The sequence below is a fragment of the Stegostoma tigrinum genome, chromosome 8, assembly GCF_030684315.1.
Source record: "Stegostoma tigrinum isolate sSteTig4 chromosome 8, sSteTig4.hap1, whole genome shotgun sequence".
NCBI lineage: Eukaryota > Metazoa > Chordata > Chondrichthyes > Orectolobiformes > Stegostomatidae > Stegostoma > Stegostoma tigrinum.
Window position 1 is genome coordinate 54,442,558 of NC_081361.1, and position 23,855 is coordinate 54,466,412.

Sequence of the window (23,855 nt, forward strand, 5' to 3'; positions counted from 1 at the left end):
AGGAAAGCGGCAATAAATTGATGAGAAAATTGATAAAACCTAATATAGAACTGTCCGTAATTCAAATTACTATTGTCATGGAGCTCCTGAAGTAAGATTGGTTTTGGGAATGTTTGATTGGGGATACATAATTTCTATATAATCCAAATCACTTCTACTACCGTAATGGATTTTAACTGGACATGCGCTAACCTTATTTTGACTAATGAGCTAAATGAGCGATTTCAATTATTTTAAAACAGAAACAGAGCTTGATTTTAAGTACAGTTAATCTTTAGTCAACCACACGGTTTTAAAATGAAGTGTATTTTTATGGATAATGCAATATGAGTAGATATTGCAGAATGAGTTTGCACAATCTACTTATGTGCAAATTAGTTGATCCAGTAGTACTCAAATGGGGCTATAGCACTACTTCGCCATTAGAAATTAGATATTACAACATTAGTTACGTACTTCCAGCAGCTGTTGTCACTGATTACATAAATATTCTATCAATATTGATTCACACCTATACTTTTTGCTACTAATATTGCACTAAAGGGAAATTTATTATATATAGAAAAAATAAACCAAATTAGAATACGGTCTTTATTGTTTGATAAATTATAAATATTTTGATCATTACATGATATGAAACATGCAAAACAAGTTATTAAAACAATGGTTGTTACTTTAATACTAAGTAACTAACCACTTTATTACAGGAACAGCTTCTCAAAATACATTTTAGTGCAATGTATCAACAAAGGTGAAATTTAAAATTACTTTATTTGTAAGAATTATTTTAAGACATTTATGATCTACCATTTTTATGACAGTAGCAAAATGTCCCTGCAGCAAAGCAGTTCCTTTATTTAGGACACTTGTCCAGTGTTCAGCTTTAGTTTTTACCACCAGCATTGCATTATATATATGCGTACATATAAAAATTATCCACCAGCCAACAGTGCAAACTACCAGAATTATTTTTCTTCCTGTACCTGGATCAGAAAATTCAATCAACCTTTCTGCAAATATCTCTGCAAAACTGAATGAAACTTATCACTATGAAATACAAAAATACCAGAAAGGTCGATCTCTTATTGCTAGTATAATTAATGAGGTTATTATTGGATTAGATTTATGGAGTTGAAGTAAATTTTGTTAAAATTTTGCAGAACGAAAATAGTTATCCACAAAATACTATGATTTCATATGGAGCTGGTGTCAGAAAAAAAAAAGACAATGTAATTATAAATTCAATACTTTGTATTTGCTGTTAAATTTCTCTCATTTAAATTCTGACCTTGTGGGATTCACAGAATTTGAGCATATCATTCAGAATATTATGCTGTAATATGATCCAAAGTCAATACCAGATTGACTCTCATTCCTACTCTAGTATTTTATTATTGCCAAGCTTGTGCTAGAGACATGGATGCTGCTTTTAATGCTTATTTATTTAAGCTTTACACATTAGAAATACTTGGCAGCAAACTGCTTTACAGTTATATTATGCAATTATTTTATACCACTATTAGGAAACAAAATGTCAAAATTATTCAAGTCAAAGAAAGCTTCAACGTTATTGGGTTCCACTTTTTAAGTAATGATCTTAAGAAAACTGCAGTGCTGTAAACAACTTATAGGTTAGTTTTGCACTCTACAACCTATGATACTATCTGCTGCAGTTGGCTTACAAGATCAATGCACAACTAAACTCTTTTTCAGAATGAACTAAAATGACCGAGCGACAGATCTGAAGGAAAGCTCAGTTCTTAAATAAATGAAGGAATACTTTACATGACACCAAAAGAACAAAATACATAACATGCTCGATAGAAACAAAATTGTTAAAATCCTGTTATACTTGAACGATGCCGGTGCAGCACTCCCAAATTGGAGTTTCATCCAGCATTTTTGTTTTCAAAGTGGGTCTTTGCAGTAGCCAGCATTAGTAAAATCAAACCTACTTTGGTGGTTGATGCCAGCTGTTTACAATCCACACACTGGGATACACTAACATGAATACAGCACTGAAGCAAGATGAAAGCAGTCCTATTTACCTGCAAAAAAATGTCTCTACTTACTGCATTATACATACAGTGCCTAAGTTGTTGAACCTGTCAAATTTTCAGAACTGGTAATGTCCTGCAAGAGTTTAGCAAAGGTCAATCCTAAAATAAAAGTAGTCATAAATCCCTCCAGTATTTTGCCTTAAACTATTGAGATGTACACATTAAACTTTTGTCAAGGGTGATTAAAATGGTTATGCATTCTGCATTGAGAATGATGGAAGTTTCTGAAACTTCTAGATGAATGTGTTGACCGGACAGAGGTGACTACCATATACGTGAAATTTGAGTTCAAAAAGGTAATCTTTCACCCCTTCCTTCATCACCAATTAAAGGCTCAAAGCATAAAAACAAATTCACTTTTGTCTTGACCAAAATTAATGAAAACTTGTACTAGTTTATAAACCTGCAATAAGTTTGATGAAAGCTTAACAAGCTACTTCACTTTGATGTTTCATTAACTTACTCAGGTAGGATATTACAGAATGATTCATTAAAAAGATTGGGGAAAGCCTAAAGCTAAACTGTTAGGAATATCTATTCTACTGGGATACAAGGAAATTTTGCACAATAGTGAAACACTGTTTAAAAGGTGCAACTGTAATAATTAGAAGTCAGTACTGCAGTTTTAAAAAACTGTACCAGTCCAAAAAGATTTGATATTGTGCAACCCTTGGTCCCTTTAAGGAGCAAATGCATCAATGAGTTCTGTTTGAGAAAATCTTCCATCTTTATTCGAATCAAATTGCTGAAGTTGTTCAGGCTTAGGGGTTCGGATCCCAAATAAGTTGTAAAGATCTTGATAAGAGAGCTGGCCATCATTAGATTTAACAAACAGATCTTGTAGCGCTGCAAGAATAAAAAGAAAATGACTACAAAATTGAAATACGCAAGACTTCTCAAACAGCAATACAAAGGCACTTTTGACTTTCACCACAACAAACGGTCACAGAAAGCTTAGTTTGAAAGCACACAGACCATAGGCAATGCAGGAGGTGTGGTGGTGAACTGCATGGTTTAAGCCAATCCATTCTACAAACAGAAAGGCCCTTATAAATTTGATTTTCACAATTCATACCCAAACTCACTATATAGTGAAGTGGAATGTCTTTGCATAAAAGAATTGTGCACACAGTTGAAAAGAACCTCTCATGTGGGCTTCTCAGAAACTGTTATGTATCAATAGGTGGAACTCCCTCACACAATTCTGTAGCAGCAATAAAAGGTTCCATAGTGGTTCACAGAATCCCTACAGAGAAAAAGCAGGCCATTCGGCACATCAAACTACCAAAAAGAGCATCTCATCCAGACTCACCATCTACACTATCCCTGTATTTCCCATCCTAGACACTATGAGCAATTTAGTATAGCCAATCCATTTAATCTGCATATCTTTGGACTGTGGGAAGAAATCAGAGCACCTGGAGGAAACCAACGCAAACATAGGGAGAATGCGCAAACTCCACACAGACAGTCACACAAGGCTAGAATTGAACCTGAATCGCTGGCGCTGTGTAGCAGCATTGCCAACCAATAGGCCACTGTGCCGGTTGATAGGAGTGGTATAAAGTAAAATGTGACATCAAGCTGTCAAGACAAGTAAGTTAGAAGACCAACAGCCTGGTCAAAAAGGTAGGTCTTCCTAAAGAAAGACCTTAAGATGTGGAAAATAGAATAGCATAAATAGTGCAGTTATGAAGTTGAAAGAGGTATGATATGAGGGTGGGGCAGGGGCTATGAAGGGATTTGAAAACAAAAGCTGAATTTAACTACTGAAGCATTGCTTCAGATGGAACAAATACAGGTCAGTGAGCATATGGGTAATGGACGAATGGAGCTTGATGCAAGTAGGCAGAGTGGTGGATGACCTCAAGTTTATGGACAGTATAATGTTGGAGGCTAGGTTAGATTGCATTGATTAGTTAAGTCTAGAGTCACCAAAAGGGATTAAATGAGTGTTTCAGCAGCTGAGCTGAAAAAGATAGTATCAGCAATGCCGCAAACGTAACCATAAGACCCACTTGGGGTCAAATGTGGAATCAAGGATAAGAACAGGCCGATTCACATATGATTGGGAATAGAAAACTGTTAAATCAGGTAAATCATGGCTGGAGGACAAAGACTGAGTGTTAATTAGGGTGTTTATTTGATGATCTAATGCTGATAATGTATTCTTTTTCAGCTGTGCAAAGTAAAGCAGTATGGCGGATGTGCATGGGGAATCAGTGACTTTAAATATCACACTGACGATGCATGGTTAGTATTTGACTCAAAGAAGGGGACCAATTGAAAATACTACAGAGAAAGTAGAAAGAATCAGCAGCACTTTTCCTAACCCGCACAGATTTACTATTCTAGGTACTTATTGTCCTCCAAACTTTATGGCACTAACTCAACAGCAAGATTTTGAAATCACACCAATTTTGAATTTTTAAAACTGCTAGCAATTTTCAATTCAATTTTATGATCTCCAAAGCATATAAAAATGCAGATGCAGCATTAAAGTGGCTTATTTCAGCTGCCAATCGAGAACAGTTTGTTTTCAGTGCTGTTTTACACTAAACAGAGCAAGAACAAATGACTCTGGAAAGTACAAATTCCCTGGAAATTTGTTGAACATAATTTTGAACCCCAAGCTATCTTAAGAGACCTAGAAGGGGGTATGAGAAAACTTTGGCGGGTAGGATCAAGGAAAACCCCAAGGCTTTCTTTATGTATGAGGGGAACAAAAGGATGACCAGAGTGAGGGCAGGACCAATCAGGAATAGTGGAGGGAACTTGTGTGCGGAGTCAGAGGAGGTAGGGGTGGTCCTTAATGATTACTTTGCTTCAGCATTCACCAGTGAGAGGGGCCTTGACGTTTGTGAGGTCAGCATGAAACAGATAGATATGCTCGAACACGTTGATGTTAGATTAGATTAGGTTAGGTTAGATTCCGTATGGTGAGGAAACAGGCCCTTCGGCCCAGCAAGTCCACATCGCCACTTGAAGCTTCCCAGCCAGACCCATCCTCCACCTATAACCCACAGACCCCTGAACGCTATGGGCAATTTAGCTTGGCCAATCCACCTAGCCTGCACATCTTTGGACTGTGGGAGGAAACCAGAGCACCGGGAGGAAACCCACGCAGACACAGGGAGAATGAGCAAACCCCACACAGACAGTTACCAGACGCTGGAATCGAACCCAGGTCCCTGGCGCTGTAAGGCGGCAGTGCTAACCACTGGCCACCGTACCGCCCCAAAGGGAGGAGGATACAAAAAAAATGAGGATAGATAAGTACCCTGAGCCAGACCGGATATGCAAGGTTGCTATGCGAAGCGAGGGAAGAGATTGCTGCCCCTTTGTCAATGAACTTTGCGTCCTTACAGTCCACTGGAGTAGCACCAGAAGATTGGAGGGTGGCAAATGTCATTCCTTTGTTCAAGAAAGGGAATAGGGATAATCCTGGAAATTACAGATCGGTCAGCCTTCCTTCTGTGGTGGGCAAATTATTGGAGAGAATTCTGAAAGGTAGTGTTTATGATTATTTGGAAAAGCACAGTTTGATTAGAAATAACGTGGCTTTGCGAGGGGCACGTCATGCCTCACAAGCCTTACTGAATTCTTTGAGGATGTGAGAAAACACAGTGAAGGTAAAGCAGTGGATGTGGTGTATATGGATTTTAGCAAGGAATCCACATGGTAGGCTCATTCAGAAAGTAAGAAAACATGGAATTCAGGGAAATTTTGCTGCCTGGAAACAGAACTGGCTGTCCAATAGAAGGCAGAGGGTGGTAGTAGATGGAAAATATTCAGCCTGGAGCTTGGTGACCAGTGATGTTCCGCAGGGATCTGTTTTGGGACCTCTGCTTTTTGTGATCTTTATAAATGACCTGGATGAGGAAGTAGAAGGGCAGGTTAGTAAGTTTGCCGATGACAGGAAGGTTGCTAGAGTTATGGATAACGTGGAGGACTGCTGAAGGGGAGGACTGTTGAAGGTTGCAATGGGACATTGACAGGATGTGGCAGACGGAATTCAACCCAGAAAAGTGTATAGTGATTCATTCTGGAAGGTCAAATTTGAATGCAGAATGCAGGGTTAATGGCAGGATTCTCGGCACTGTGGAGGAACAGAGGGATCTTGGGGTCCACATCCATAGATCTCTCAAAGTTGTCACCCAAGTTGATAGGGTTGTCAAGAAGGCGTATGGTGTGTTGGCTTTCATTGGCACGGGAACTGAGTTTAAGAGATATGAGGTTATGCTGCAGCTCTATAAAACTCTCGTTAGGCCACACCTGGAACATTGCATTCAGTTCTAGTCACCTCATTACAGGAAAGATGTGAAATCTCTAGACAGGGTGCAGAGGAAATTTACCAGGATGATGCCTGGACTGGAGGGCAGGTCTTATGAGGAAAGGCTGACGGAGCTAGGAGTTTTTCCATTGGAGAAAAGGAGGATGAGAGGTGACTTGATAGAGGTTTACAAGATGATGAGGGATAGAGTGGATAGTCAGAGACTTTTTCCCAGGGTGGAAATGACTATTACAAGGGGGCATAATTGAGGTGACTGGAGTAAGGTATAGAGGAGATGTCAGAGGGAGGGTAGAGCCATTGTTTCTGCCTGCTTCTGGTCCACAGAACTCATCTCTTCCTACCTTGACTTGATCTTTTCTCCCCAGTTCAGTCCCTGCTCACTTACATCCACGATTTCTCTGCTACATTACACGAATTTCAGAATTTCCAGCTTGCAGACTCCAGCTGCCCCCTTTTTACCATTGATGTGCAATCCTTTTATATGCCCACCCCTCACCAGGATGGTCTCAGGGCTCTCTGCTTCTTCCTGGAACAAAGGCTTGAAGTGTCCCTATCCTCCACCTGGCTAAGTTCATCTTCATCCTCACCCTCAACAACTTTTCTTTAAACTCCTCTCGGTCTCTTCAGGTCAAAGGAGTGGCCATGGATATTCCACATAGGCCCCAATTATATCTGTTTCTTTGTAGGGTGCATGAATATTCCTTGTTCCAGTCCTATTCCAGCCCACACCCAACTCTTTCTCCAGTATATCAACAATATTGTTAGTGCTGCTTCCCTCTCTTGCCCGGAATTGAAAAAGTTTATTAATGTCACTTTCAAATTTTCTCCCTGCCCTCACTTTCACCTGGTCCATCTCGTATTCCTCCCTTCGTTTCCTCGACACCCACCAACTCCCACAGTTATTTTGATTATAACTTCTCACACACGACTTCCTGTAAAGACTATTCCATTCTCCCAGTTCCTCAGTCTCCATTGCATCTGTCCCGATGAAAAGGGAGCCTCCAAGATGTCTACCTTCTTCCTCAACGAAGGATTCCCCAGGACCACTGTTGACAGGGCCCTCAGCCCAGTCCAATCCATCTCCTGCACTTCAGCCCTCACCCCTTCTCTTCCCTCCAGCAGCAATAGGATCCCCTTTGTATTCACCCACCATCTTTGGTCAAAGGATGATTAGCCACTATTTCCACCACATCCAGCAAGATGCAATGCTCCAGCAAAGCTCAGCGCAAACTGGAAGAACAGCACCTTATTTTCCACTTGGGGCTCCTGCAACCTTCTGTACTCAATATCAAATTCAATAGCTTTAGGGTTTGAGCTCTCCCATGGCTTTACCCCAAACCCCTCTCACACCAGATCTTGTCATCACAGTCTGCGATTACACACAACCAATTGTTACCCATTAATAGTCCCCATTTAAAGCTGTTCATTCTGCTAGCCAGATGGTTATCCACTCTTGTCTGACTAACTAATCTCCTCTGTCTTCGGGCTCCATCTCCACCTTTTGTTTATCCTTACCCTTTTCCTCTCACCCTACCTCTGCATATAAACCAACATTTTGCTTGCTACCATCAGTTCTCAGGAAGGGTCAGTTGACTTGAAATGCTAACATTGATTTCTCTCCACAGATTTGGTAGACCTGCTGAGCTTTTCCAGCAACTTTGTTTTTGCTCCTGATTTACAGCATCTGCAGTTCTTTCAGTTTTTATTTAATGTTTTATTCTTGTAGGCTTGCAAATTTATAACTTAAAAACCTTCATTTGCTGACCGACACCAGCTCTTGGTGAAGCAACACCTGGATTTTTAAAATTCTCATCTGTCCTTTTAAGACCCTCCATCATTATCTCCCTCCTCTTTATCTGTAAGAAATATGCTGCCCACACCTCTTGGAAATACCCCTGCTTCTCCAATTTTGACCTCTTGAGCACTTCTATTGTAACTGCTCTACCACTAGTGGCTCAGTCTTCAGCTGCCTAGACCTGAAAGTTCTGAAATTCCCTGCAGAGAACTGTCACAAGCTTCTCTCGCAAGAAATTCCTTATAACCGACCTCTTTAATGAGAAGATGGACCATCTCCCCAAGTATCACCTTTTGTAGTAGTGTTACACTCCAGTAAAGTACTTTGGAATGTACTTGTATTGTGCTTTTAAATTAATAAGTTGTTCACCCCATCATATTTAATTCAAAATCATTGTATAAGCCATGAAAAGCATGTGACCAAGAACAGAGTCTAACAGAAGCTTCAAAAATACTTTTTCAGCCACAAAAATATGACTGCTGCTAACTTTTCGTCACTGAACCAATTTTGGACCCATTTTGCCATATACCCTTAGCTCTTACAGGCTTAACTTTCCTGACCAGTTTGCAGTGAATCTCGTCAACAATGTTCTAACATTCTTGGAAACTATAGGCTTTATACATTCATAAATCCCCTAGTTACTTACACAAAAACAATCGTGTCAGTCAAACATCCTTCCCTTAGATTCATGCTGACTGCCCTCAATTAATCAATATGGTTCTGAATGGAAATTCAATTGCACTTGAAAGAACAGTGAGCTCTCACTAAGTTTTTTCTTGGGTGGTTGCGGGATGCTGGGACACAGGACAATAGCTGGACATGAAGGAAATGCTACTGAAGGAGTATTATGGGACAGGGAGGGGGAGGAGGAAAGAAGAGAAAGGGTAGTAAACCGGGAAAACCAAGAAGGGAAATCCTAAACATTGTTTGCTACTGAAACCACAGAATCAGAAGGCAAGGCACAGAAACAGACCAATGACCCACTTTTTCCAGGACTGAAACAGAGTAAGGCAATTCAATCATAATTCATATATTCCAGATTATTTCCCCTTCAGGAGAGAAATGATTGAAAGAAAGATAGATAGAAAGAAAGAAAGAAAGAAAGGAAGATATGTTGATAATATCTCAGAAATTCACAAGGTTGTTGAGCTTAATAACCTTTTACTATTCATGGTTTTAATTCCAATTTTAATTTAGCTTTGACACTAAATTTTGAGGTTAAATACTCAAAGAAAACTTGTTTTGCAAGCAGGTACATAAAGTATTTCTTTAAGAGAGGCTTTATCTTTCTATTCTTGTGAACATGTTTCTCCAGTACTCTCACCCAGCAGAGGAACAAATATCACAACAAACCAGACTGGCAGATTAACAGTCAGCCAGTCATTTAAATATTGTTCAGTATCTGATTGAATTGAATCATTACATAGACAATATGCAAATACTTAGGCAAATAGCTCTGGAGATGACTGATATCGTCAGGATCACAATAATTGTTACTTCTAAATGTGCACGTAAGATGACATAAAATGTGTAAATATCACAGCTGGATATATGCTGAACGTATTAACAAATATGAATGATATACAGCTCACCTTTCAAATTGGTAATTCCAGGTAAAGAAAGCTGTTTTAATTTGACATTCCTTTTACTGTTTTTTTTAGGTCCTGCTTTTACTGGAAGTGTGGAAGTCACTACAGGTTTCACTGTAGTAACTGAACTTGTATTACCTGTAGAACAAAAACAGCATCACAAATAGTTATTTGTTGATAACTCATTTCTTCAAGCCTGCAGGGACAAGTTAGAGTCTATATCATGGAAAGAGGCCATTCTGCCTACCTGATCCATGAGTATTTATAATTCACAATCTAAACAATCACTTCTCATCCCGCCTTTATGTCCCTCTTCACTCTTCCATCCTTGTGCATGCAAAGCTTCCCTAAATTTGTTTCCACAACTTCTTGCCTCACCACGCTGTGTGAAGGAAACCCTCCTAAACTCTTTTCAATCTGCCAGTTGCTGCCTTTTATATTTGGCCACTTGCTCTGCACCCACGTAACAAGTGAAAGCAGTTTTCCCATACATATCCTATCCAGGTCGAACACAACTTTAAAGATTTCTTTTTATGGGCCAGATGTTGGCAACACTGTACAAGTCAGTTTCCAGTGAAACCTGGCTTGATAGCAAAGATAAAACTGATGGGCTATTTGTTTATCATGGTGATCAGAACAGAACATATTCGCAGGCCAAAATATCTCCAACCAAAGGATTTATGGTGTGTAAATTCCTGTGTGTCTGGTAAAAATAAAGATTTAAGCATTTTAACATCACCCTGTTTCCACTTTAAGACTCCATGTTCAGTGGGCAAAGCTGTACTAGATTTCTTTCCAGCAAAATTCTGCATTCACTCAACGTGATTTCTTTCATCAATGTATCATCCTCTAACCCTTAGTCTGTTAACGTAGCTCACTTATTGAGAGATGTGGATTCCTAAACTCCTCTTTCCACAGCTGTGCTCTTAGAGCTTTTCTCTTGCTAACATTAAGCCACTCAGGATTACTTTTCTCTTTCCATAGTGCTTCTGAAGATTGCAGAACTGCACTGTAGCTGGTACAGGCTTCTTGTCTCTGAATGGCAAAAAAAAAATCCTCCCACCTACCAACCATCTTGATGTTTTCATTTTACTTTCTAAAATGGAAAACTTTTTTCTCTTCCTGTGTCACAGAGCATCTTGTTGATACAAACCAGGTTTTTTTCCCCCCCTTCTACCCTGGGTTTCTGAAACATAGAATTAAAGATTTTTTCTTTTTTTTACAAAGATCTCAATAAATGCACATATAATCCAGAAAACCCAGTACCACCACCACAGCACAGAATCTAACAAACTAAAACTACATTTATTCCCTTAATATACAATATAGAAATATAAATTAAACAAAGCTATATAGGGTTTTGTCTACTTTAGAATTTTAATTTTCCAAGTCATAAGAAAATGAATATTCACTCTTTTCTCCGAAAAGTACAATATTACAATGCTGTGGAAGCGAAACGTCTTGAGCGTAGCATGGGGTTTAAGTTAATGGGAAATATACCATCTATGTAGCCTCGTGTATTATTTATTTACTAGGTAACTTTCAGTCATTGTTAACTTTATTGCAGTAGAATTCTTGAAATCTTCGAGACTCTTCTGTCAGTCACTTGGAAATTCATCTCTTTTCCACAGTTATTGGCTTTAAAGGAATCGTTTTCCAGATCTTGTTACTCATCTATTCCATGGCATTACTTATATGTGGTCACCTTATTTCTCCTAACAAACTAAAACAGCCCGCATACTTGAACTTTAGTTGCATTGATGCTACTCTTCACATCTTTGTGTACTTTAGGAACCGCTGCCACCTTCCCCTGTCAATCCAGTCTGAGTAACAAAGTTTACCTGAGCCCGTTTATGACGGCCAGCAATGATGGTCAAAATAAGCCTCCTTGTGATATACCAATTCCTACTTTCTCTGAGCTTCCAATACATTTTATCTACCTTTGTAATATATTAACCTGACCTCCGATTTCACAAACTTTGATCGTAACAAGTCCCCTATTTGACACCTTACTGCAGGAGTTTTGAAAGTCTGTGCTTAACACATCTATGGTGTTGTTCTCATCTGTCATAGACACACATGGAATGGTCCCCGCAGTATAACCTATCCAGAGACTTCAGAGGAGTTTTTTGGGTTTGCATCTTCAAGTACTTGTTATGTTTCTCTTTAGGTGTTTCAATCATAACCATGAGCCTGCATACAAACATTATATAACCTGGTTATCCTGATTTACTGTAGGTAAAAGTGCAATGAACATGTTGACTCTAAAGAAAAGACAATAGCACTTTAATTGAATCTAGTTGTTTTCATGGAAAATATTTCTCCTTTTACATCTAAATGAGGTTCTAGTATTCTAAAAGGCAGGTTTTATTTTACCAAAGTATATTGTAAAAGAAATCAATCTTCACAAATATATAACCATGGACCTCAAGGAAAATCAGTGAAGAAAATCCACAACCACTGCTTGACCTATAGCAGAAACAAATCTCTAAAATCAAGTGAGCTAACTTAACCCTCACAAAACAGGAAAGAAAAAACACAGAACTTTACAAACTGCACACCCAATTGCACAGTGCACACAAATGCAAATTAAAATAAGAACATTTTTTCATATGAGTCTGATCTTAAACATTCACTTAGCTCCTTTGATTATACATGCTGCCCGATCTGCTATACATTTGCTATTTTGATTTCCAAATCTGGCCTCCTTTATTTCATTAGTTTGTCAAAGTTGTAGCAGTGCAAATTCAGCTCAACCACACTGATGGGGAGTCAAACACAAGCAGAGCTTGCAGTGCAAAACCACTAGGAGTGCTGAAAACGTCATCTTTGGCTGTGTGAGAATAAAATCAAAATCAAAAATCAAAAACTCCAAACTTCCAATTCTGGCTTTGAACATGGCCAACATTAATTATGTAACTACTAGAAGTTGTTTTCAAACTCTGGAATTTCCTCCCTCTACCTAACTTCTTTATTGAGACACTCCTTAAAATCTCCCACTTTGACCAGATTTCTCATACACCTTAGTATCTCTACATGGGTTACTGTCAAATTTTGTTTGTGGTATCTTGGTATGATTCAACTTGTTAAAGAAGCTATACAAAGTTATTATTGCTAAAAGCACTGAATTACTGAATTAGTTCAGTAGTTCAAACAATAGTTTTAAATGCAATATTGTTCACCTGCCTACTTATTTATTTGTGCAACTTTTCCTTTTAGCTATGAATGTATTCGTTCAGTTGAAGTTTGTTTTAAACTTGAGTGACCTCTGCTTTTTTCCTCTTTACGCATTTCAAGATCAATTTTCCAGAGTTACATATCAGCACCTGGTTAAATTGAAGATTTCAGTCCGACAATTTATTCTCTCCAACTTATTCTGCCGTTTCTGCTGTTTAATTAGTCACCAGGAAATTTAAATGATTAACAACAGTTGATGCAAGCTTTTAACCGTGGCTCAACCTATTCCTAAAACTTTCCATTCTCCAAAACGTTTCCACACTGCAGAAACATCAGCACATTGGGACAAAAACGCATAGCCTAAAACTGGTGGAAGAATTTTTCATGTGTTATTATTTTGAATCTCAATTGCCATAATTAACAGGTCACATCTTCAGAATACAACTGGATGACCAAATTCAATTTTTTCGTCTATTCTGGATGGATGAACCAAGGTACACCGAATGGATTTTGTGCTTACTTTGCTATCCCTTTCTCACTGAACACTTGAAGAACATGGGGAATTACGGGGGGGGGGTGGGGGGGGGGGGGGGTGTATTCTCCCACTACTCAATTCAAAACATCATTTTACAGAATGGAATTTTATTACGCTTCGCTTGTTTCAGTCTGTTTGCTTTTAAGTATTATTTAATCTACCTGGGAACATATTATTACACCTCTGTTGCTGGTGGGTCTTTAACCCAGATTTTCAGACCCAGAGGTCGGAATCTACTACTGCATTCATACTTTTTTTCAAATTTGCAGCTGATATGATGCCTATCGAATGATGAGCCTGCCTGTACTGACAACATAAATGGTTTAATCAATCCTACAGGCTTTTGAAACCTACTAGCCATGAACGTTCCACATCTTATTTTGAAATATCATCTGCCCTCAATTTAAATTAACTCAAAGATCAATTATATAATCTCAGGTTCTGCCATTCTGACAGACACCTCTAATCTTACTTTGGACACATCACTTTACAAAAGAATCAGCTGGGCTCCTTATTAAACCAGTTGCTCTTTTTTCAAGCAAGCCTTTTTTTGAACTTTTAGTTTGTTGAAAAAAAATTATGTCAATAACAAGGAGGAACTAGAATGCAATTTTCTCATTGCTTAATTGACATTGTATTCGGTCCTATTGTAAATAGCACTCTTATTTCTCCTGAATTACATTAAATAGTTTGATAGTGACATTTGTTCAATCTATGGATGACCAATGCTAATCATTCATAATACCAATTACTGGGGAGACAAGGAAAAAAGCCCTGTTAAGTATTTCAGGTAAGGCACTAGAAATGTATCAAGACTTGCCAAGCCATAACTGCACATTGCACATATACCCCTAGATAAGGGTCCTCTCTGAATATATCCAATATCCACGAAGAACGATTTATTTAGCAGTCATATTCTCAAAAGCATCGCGTCGCCTAAAATCTACTGAATACTTCTGAAAGCTATAATATCTTCCATTTCTACTGCCTCACTGGGTAGGCTATTCCACTCATTCACCACCGGTTACAAAATTAGCTCTCAAACATATTCACTTTTTCTTACCAAATTTTGAACCACTGTTGACTTGTCCAAGTCTTACATTCAACACCAATGCATTTTTTGAAATCAGTTTATATTCCTATTCATTATTGGATATTTCTCAAGTTAAGATTTCCCTTTTCACAAAGGCAAGTGCCCGGGAATAGTTGCACAAGTATCAGCAGCACTCAAGTGCCAAATTTCTACTCTCCACATGAAAGCCCAGTTTGCATTGATACACAATTTCAGGTAACTGCTGATGTGATGCAAACATGCATTTTCCATACTGTGCACAGACAATAATGTTTTCAGCAACAGTAATTCATGCACTCCTATATGCTTTGGAGTCTTAAGACAATCTACAGCAGACACCTCAAAGCCCTGGAAAAGTACCACCAGCGGTTCCTTCGCAAGATCCTTCATATACGGTAACGAAGTAGTTCAGTGGCAGTGCCATCTCCGAAGTTAACACACACACATTGAGGTGCTAACTAATTAAACACAGCTCTGCTAAATGGGCCACATGCACACGCCGGACACCAGACTGAAGAGGTGTTCCACTCAGAACTCAACTCAGACTCTGAGGAGAGCTGAAACACTTGGTGAGGTACTAAAAGTATTACTGAAAATAAAATAAAACATCTCTGTTGACTCCTGGAAGTCCCCAGCATGTGATCAAAATAGTCCAGGAAAATCACTAAATTCCAGGACAATTTCAGCAGATTGGAAAGCTGTTAACATGCCAACTCTATTTAAAGAGGAGAGACAGGAAGATGCAAGCGGGAAACTATAGGTTAATTATCCTAACGTCTGTTAAGGAAGAAACAGCAGGATGTTTAGAAACACTAAAATAATCAAAACAGTCAACATGGTTTTGTGAAAGGAAAATCACGTTTGACAAATTTTCTACAGTTCTTTGGAATATAACGAAGAGTTAATAAAGGAAAACAGTGGATTTCCAGAAGGCATTCAACAAGTTACAGGGAAAAAAAAATTACTGCACAAGGTACAAATTCTCAGTATTGGGAATAATGTACTATCATGAACTCTTTAACACACAAGCAGAGAGTCAAGATTAATAGATCTTCAGTTTGGAAAGACTCAACTAGTGATTTGCCACAGGATCATCCCTACATTGTGCATTTTGTGTTAGGGTGGCATGGTGGCACAGTGGTTAGCACTGCTGCCTCACAGCACCAGGGACCCAGGTTCAATTCTAGCCTCGGGTGTCTGTTTGTGTGGAGTTTGCACATTCTCCTCGTGTCTGCGTGGGTTTCCTCCAGGTGCTCTGGTTTCCTCCCACAGTCCAAAGATGTTCAGGTTAGGTGGACTGGCCATGCTAAATTGCCCAGTGTTCAGAGATGTATAGCTTAGGTAGTTTATGGGGGATGGGTCTGGGTGGGATGCAGAGGTTCGGTGTGGACTTGCTGGGCCAAAGAGCCTGTTTTCACACTGTAGGGATTCTATTCTACATTCTCAACTATTTGCACATCAACATTGATGACTCGAAGGTGGTGACGGATGTGCATCCATATTTGCCAACAGTACTGAAACAGGAGAGAAGACATTCTAAAATGAAGACACAAGTCAACAGCAAGGGGATATAGATTAGTTGACTGAATGGACAAAATGTTATCAGGCAGTTTAATGTAGGAAAGTAAGGGGTCATGCGCTTTGCTAGGAAGAATCAAAAGGCACAAGATTACTTCAATGGAGAGAAACTGCAAAAACATGCAGTGCAGAACAATACAGGGGTTCTAGGGCAGAGAACTTGAAAACTTAGCATGCAGTTACAGCAAATAATTATGATTGCAAATGGAATTTTGGCATTTTTTTGCACAGGCTTGAAGGGTGTTAGTGAAGCTGAACCTGGGAGTACCGTGTACCTTTTAGTTCTCTTACTTAAAGAAAGGTTGTACTGACACTGCGGGCAGTTCAAAAGATTAGGATGATTCCTGGGATGAAGGGACTGACTTAATGGTCAAGTAGGTGAGGCCTTTACACAGTGTATAGGAAAATATTCAGCAGCCTTATTGAAATACACAAGATTCTAAGGAGTTTGGATAGGGTGAAAAGATGTTTGCACTAATGGGAGAGTCGAACTCGGGGACACATTTACAGATAAGGGAACATTCATTTTAAACTGAGATGCAAAGGATTCCTTTCTCCCAGAGGGTCATGAATGCCTGGAATTTGAGAACCGTGGAGGTTACATCACTGAAAGTATATAAAAAGGAGGTAAACAGTTTAGAAATATTGGGCAGTTGAGGCTTATGCTGAACTGGCATGTAAGTAGTGAGGAGGCAGTTCAGCATTAATCTTGGTGACTGGCAGGGCAGGCGTGAGGAGTCAAATGGCCTACTCCTCCCCTATTTCTTATGGTATTCGTGTTCTTAATACTACAGAAATATTCTCCCCTGACCTGAGGCAGTAATCCTCAAACAATCCTTAAACAAACACTAATGACAGAGCAGTCCTATGATCTGCGAGGACTGAGTTGACTTTTACATTTTTAACTTCAAAAATAAACTGGATTGAAGTTTAGCAAATTCTCTAGATCAGATGAGCTTTACCTCTGTGTTGAATGATGTGTCGAGAGGGATAGTGGATGCATTGGAAGTTATCTTGCAAAATTCTACAGATTCTTATTAAGACAGAAAATGGAAAACTACAGAACTTTTAGTTTGACAGATTTAGGAAAGCGGTGACATCTGTTATGAAGGGAGAGATAATATCATCGTCAAAGCGGACTTGGTGGGACGAACAGCCTGTTCCTGTGATGTACAATTCTACGTTCTGTAACCAGACATTTAGAAAAGAATGGTAATAATAGACTGACTTGATATAGATTAATGAAAGGGAAATAATGCTTGACAAATGACTGAAGCTTTGTTTCAAGGATGTCACTTGTAGCATTCATTAAGAACTACCAGTAGGTGAGGTTTATTTGCACTTTTGGAAGGTTTTGGATAAGGTTCCACACTGCAAGTTAGTAAACAAAATTTGAGCACGTGGGATTGGAGGAAGTATACTAGCTTGAACTGAGACCTGTTTAACTGGCAGAAAGCAGATATTAACAATATATGGATTATTCTCAAGTTTCAACTAGTGGAATACTGTGATATTCAGTGCTAGGTTCAGAGTTATTCAGTCTATGTAAATTATTTGGATGTGGGGACCAATTGTAACATTTATAAATTTGCTGATGACACCAAAGTGGATGGGAATGCAAAGTGAGAATAAGATACAAGACGACTTCAAGGAGACCTGCACAAGTTAAGTGAATGGGTTAGAACATGTCAGATGGAATAGAATTTGAATAAGTGTTAAGTTATTTAATTTGGTAAGAAAAGCCAAAGGTAGAATATTTTTCAAATGCTAAGGAATTCAGCAGTGCAGGTGTCCAAAGGGATACTGAAGGATATTCATGTTTGTGAATCACAAAAGGCTAGCATGCAGGTGCAGCAAACAATCTGGGGGGCATATGGCGTGTTGGCCTACACTGCCAGAGTATTTGATTACAGGGAGAAAGACATCTTGTTACAGTTGTTTAGTGCCTTAAATGAGATCTCACCTTGACAGTTCTGTAGTTTTTGCTCACTTTTATAGAAAGTGTTCATGGAGGCAATCCAATAGAGGTTCATTGAATTTAGCCCCAGGATGGCAAGATTGGATTGTTTTACAAGAAACACTGAAGTAACTTTGACCTGCATTTTCTTGAGCTTTGAAGAACGAGGGTCACCTCATTGAAATTTATTAAATTCTTTCAGAGAGTGACAAGATGGATTTAGAGAAGGTACATTGCCCAAGTGGTTAGTCCAAAACCAGTGGACTGAATCTCAGAACAAAGGACAGATCATTTAAGTCTGAGATCTTCAGAGTTCTGTCCCCTAAACTGAATCATTAAGCATGCTCAAGGCAGAAAATAAATGGATTTCTGGAGACAATTTTTTTTCCCCCTATTTATTTGCAGGATGTGGGCGTCGCTGGCTGGCCAGCATTCCTTGCCCATCCCTCGTTGCCCTCGAGGTGGTGGTGGTAAGCTGCCTTTTTGAACTGCTGCAGTCGTCCTGCTATGGGTTGACCCACAATGCTATTTGGGAAGGAATTCCAGGATTCAGACACAGACAGAGAAGGAGCGATGATATATTGCCAAGTCAGGATGGGGAGAGACTTGGTGGGGAACTTGGAGGTGGTGGTGTTCCCATATGTCTGATGCTCTTGTCCTTCTAGATGGAGGCGGTCATGGGTTTGGAAGGTGCTGTCTGAGGATTTTTGGTGAATTTCTGCAGTGTATCTTGTATATAGTGTACACTGCTGTAAACGAAAATAAATAATGGAGATAATGGGGCAAATAATAAGGTAGAGTCAGATGTATAGCACAGGAACAGATCCTTTGGTCCAACTCATTCACACAGACCAGATATTCTAAATTAATCTAGTCCCATTTACCAGCATTTGGCCCATATCCAGCTAAACCCTTCCTATTAATCTACCCATCTAGATGCCTTTTAAATGTTGTAACTGTACCAGCCTCCACTATTTCCACTAGCAACGTGCTTCTCTCACACTCTCGCGTGCACACACGCACACGCACCTGTGTGAAACAGTCGCCCCTTAGGTCCCTTTTCTATCTTTTCCCTCTCACCTTAAAGCAATGCCCTCAAATTTCAGACTCCCCTACCATGAGAAAATAAGCTTGGCTATTTACTCTAATCCATGCCAGTCATGAATTTATAAATCTCTATAAAGGTCACCTCTCAGCCTCTGATTCTCAGGAAAAATTGCCCCAACCTATTCGGCCTCTCCCTATAGCTTAAACCCTGCAACTCCAGCAACATCCTTATAAATCTTGTCAGCACCCTTTCAAATTTAACATCTTTCCTATAGCAGGGAGACCAGAATTGAACTCAGTATTCCAAAAGTGGCTTAACCAATGTCCTGTACAGCCACTACAGGATATTACAATTCCTATAGAAGTACACCAAATGCCTTTGTCACTACCCTGTCTATCTGCAAGTCCACTTTCATGGGGCTATGAACCTGCATTCCAAGGTCTCTTCATTCTACAACACTCCCTAGAAACCTAAGTTCTACCTTACGGAAATGCAACACCTCACATTTACCTAAATTAAACTTCAGAATCAGCCATGATCTAATTGAATGGCAGAGCAAACTCAATGGCTTGAATGCTTTACTCCTGCTTTTAAATTCCTAAATGGCAATTCAATGATCCAGTGCAAATTCTGGAACAAAGTAAGGGCCCACCAGCTAAGAGCAGAGTAACTTAAGTGTGATTGCATTTCTTTTTGTTTAAATAATTTTCTTCCCAAATTAATTAAGCAAAATGTAAGTACCATTTATAATATAACAAAAATCTTGAAGTTTGAATATTTACAGTAACCTTTCAAACAAAAACAAGCATTAATGATTAAAGATGCTGTGGTCTACGATCAAAAGTTCCAGTTATAAAGCCTTTTAAGCCAAACTAACTTCTTTTTAATTTGACTGAATGGCTATGTACCAATCAGAAGTGCTCAGATTCCTTCTGCTCCGTGCATTGATCTTCACTAACACCAACTTCTATCTAAAACATTAAGTTTGTTTGTGCCAAAATTGCCATTAATCTAAAGTTAGCTTTTAACATAAGAAAACAAACCTACACGATTCAAAGATAGTAGGAACTGTTGATGCTGGAGGATCTGAGATAACATGATGTGAAGCTGGATGAACACAGCAGGCCAAGCTGCTTGGCCTACATGACTCAAAACTGTTTTAACAAATGTTGAACTATACAACTCAATCAAGGTCATGCTTGGTCACATCCATTAGTGCCATTATCCCCATGCAGTGAAACCTGGAGCAAAGTCTCTTCCTCCACGTGCATAGCTTTTAAAGCAGTCCAGTTTGATGAGATTTAGGAGTTCTTTTCCTTCAGCAATTTTCTCTTGTTTCTTTGCAAAACATTGTTGCTGCATTCTTTGGATTGCAACTGTAATTTCTTCTCTTTTCTCTGGTTCAAAGTTTATTTCTGCACTTCCTCCATTCTAGAGGTTTACAGTGATACGAATAGTATCGCCTTGACCATACCATGGGCAATCTGTTGGAAATGCGCCTCATCCATACAAAGAGGAAATTGTAAGGGTAATTTTTCATCCTGGAAGAGAGATGGGTTTGCAAACATCTGAGGAGAGTCTGATGAGAGCTTAATTACAATTCTATTATAGAAGAGAATTAGAAAATCTCAATAAATTTGAAAAAAATTAGTGAATTTTTATGGAAAAAGCACAAACATTTATTTGCCTACCACTTCCATTGAAAACTGTTTAAAATTAGATATCTTGATTTTAAACTTTGGCAACATCACTTAAAATTTACTTAAAAGCAATATATGGCAGCTGCTTAATATCTGTAATGAAAACAAAAATACTGAAGAAACTCAGGTGTGGCAGCATAAGATGACATTGCATTTACTTAGACAAATTATACATGTTCTTAAGTTCTCAACTATTTTAACTTTTTTTCTGATTATAGAAATAATTTAACAATCATAATATGACAAATCGTGATAAATCACATTTAAGTTTCAGTTTGCTCAACAATATTTGCATTGAATTTCTGTTTATTTATGAGGTCTGTTAGAAAAGCTTTTTAAACAGCAAAGCACAATTACATTTAGATCAAAGAGATTGGTGGCTCTTCTAAAATGCTTAAGATTAAAAAAACAGAAGCAGTAAGGCACCTTGAGCCTACACTGCCATTCAGTAAGATCATGGTTGATCTGCTTGAGTTTTGTATTCCATATTCTCATTTAACCAGATGGATCTTAAACTGCCTTGCCTGACCCAAATCTACCTACTCCTGCCTTGAAAATATTCAATGACCACGATTCCATCACATTCTGAGACAGGGCATTCCTCTCAATCCTAAAGGTGCCCTCTAGTTCTGGCGACACTCACAAAAGGAAACAACCTTCTAAATCTACTTTATGACCATTCAAGATTGCATAACCATCTCTCTTCTAAATTCCAGAAGGAACAAGCCAGTCCTATCTATTCTCTGAAGATAACCCACTCATTCTAGGTATTCTTCTAGTAAACCTCCTCAGAATCAACTTCACCATATTTGCATCCTTACTTAAATGAAGAGTTCAAAATTACACACATTCTACAAGATAAAGCATTGGGCAAGGAGGCTGCAGAATAGGTGCCCGCTGATTCAAACTCAAGTGTAGAAAGTTCTGCAATGCTCTGTCATCATGCTTCTGGCTGAATGTGTGATTTCTCTGACGCAGTTAAAAGCAATGTCCCACCTCAGCGTGCATCTTCCTCACTGTCAGTTATTATGTTGCAGAATTATGCTCAGCATCAGTCTCCCCTACAACATGAAGGTTATGTACTTCTTTTGTATCAAACACAGTCCAAACCCATGTCAAGTGAAATTGGCTTGAAGGTCTCCCCAAAGTCTCTTGACAGAGGTTGAGTGGCGAGTGTCTCTTCTGTCCTATGTTTTTCAAATAATGCAGAACTGTGTACTTACTGAGGCAGTCCACACAAACACATGCACATTAGAAAAACAAATTAAATTAAATATATTTACATTCAACAAATAAAACCTAGGATAAAAATGAAATTGGGATTGTTAAACTTTGGTTAGGAAAATATCTTCACTATTCAAACAAGATATTTAGTAAATAGGTAGGCATGCTCACAAAACAAAGCAGAAAAAAAGGTTTGAAGCATCTCAATGACGTGGAAGCCATAATGATCACAATCAAAATTACTGCATTGCAGTTGGACTTTCAAAAGACTTCAACTTGTCAACATTGTTTAAGCTCATGGAATAAAAAGAAGAGTAGCAGCAGGTTACCAAATTGGCCGAGTGATTGGAAGCTGAGGAGTTCTGAACACCTGCTTTTGGGCTAGAGGCAAGCATATGCCACCTTCTAGGAAACAGAAGTAAGGGCCACTATCTTTACTGATCTATTGTAGCTAAGTGAAGTCACAAATCTTGCAGATCACAGATCTCTGCAAGATTAGGTTTAGCTAGTCCCATTCCCTAGCGCTCACCCTGCAATTTCATCCCTGTCAGATTAATTCAGTTCCCTTTACAAAGCCACAACCGAGACTTTATCTACCCTCACTGCTCATCCTAGATCTTAATCCGCCATTAAACCAAATAAAAGGCATTCAGGTTGCCTTTAGTCCTTTTGGCATTACTTTAAATCTGCTTAGTCTAGTTCTGGGCTTTTCAGCTGATGACAGTGTTGTTTCGATCTGTTCTGTCTTTGTACTCTATGCCTGCAATTATACAAGTTCAGGATCCCATATGTCTCTTTAAACTAAATGATATGAGTAGGATGAACAATACTAAGTAAATGCTATAGTTGAAAAACAGATGTAGGAGCCTTCTCGCTTGCCCCATCCATCGCCTTCAGCGATTCGCACACATTTAACCTATGCTCCAGCATCACTTAATCAAATTGTTGCAATTATGTGCCAGACACCCAACTATACATAGGTCTATGTACTTTCGAATTCAATAACCATCCTCATTTCCACACTTCCGTAATTGAATTTTTGCCCTGGACACTGAAGTCCAAGTGACAACAGATCAGACCGTGGTCCTCACACCAACGTGTGGAAAAGAAAGCATGTTCTCCTTCAGTCCGAAAGCAAATGTTCAGCTCTATTCAGTTTCCTGTCACTCAGCAAATTTTTATCCTGCTGCCATTGTTCCTTTTATTCCATGGGATTAAATAACGCTGACAAGTTCAAATCTTTTGAAACCCACCTGCAAAACATCAACTATATTACGCTTACCAATTTGTTCCACTGTCACATCAAAATGTCAATCAAGTAGTTATAAATAACTTGCTCATAACTTGGTTCAGTTTTGTGAAGGTGACTTATTTCATCAAAAAAGGTCAAAGTAATTTGGAACAGTGAACCAAAGACATTATTCCCAAGAAAGCATCCGGATCCGAGTTAAATACCACACAGAGAACTGGGGAATTAATGGCTGAATGTTTACAAAGTTAAGTTACAGAAAGGCAGACAATCAGAAATCATGAGGCTATGTTGAAAAGAACAGGTTCTTAGTTGTGGAAAGGCTAGTTTATACAAGCCTCCAGACTGAGATTTTAGTTGGTAGAAATCTCTAAGCTGTGAGAATTTTGAAGATGGCTCCAGATTTTAAGTCAAAAATTATTGAAATGGAAAGAAGCTTATAAGCTGCAAAAATTGGAAATCATTAATTCAGCAAGAAATTTTAAAATTAAAACAAGTGATATTTTACTGGGATTAAGTATTTATAAAGGATATTGTTGGGGAAAAAGTCTGAATCTGTTTTGATATTTAGGATATT

The 23,855-nt window shown here is 38.7% G+C and overlaps 1 protein-coding gene across 1 annotated transcript in view; it reads right to left on the minus strand.

Annotated features, from left to right (window-relative positions):
- Window positions 1-835: 835 nt before the first annotated feature.
- The window catches only part of efcab14 (EF-hand calcium binding domain 14), a 68,178-nt gene continuing 45,158 nt past the window's right edge, over window positions 836-23,855 (minus strand). Inside the window, exons 9-10 of the mRNA XM_048539541.2 lie at window positions 9,742-9,876; window positions 836-2,906 (exon numbers count right to left, since the gene is read on the minus strand). Of these exons, the coding sequence (XP_048395498.1) occupies window positions 2,740-2,906; window positions 9,742-9,876 (302 nt within the window). The 3' untranslated portion in view covers window positions 836-2,739. The remainder of the gene's footprint in view (window positions 2,907-9,741; window positions 9,877-23,855) is intronic.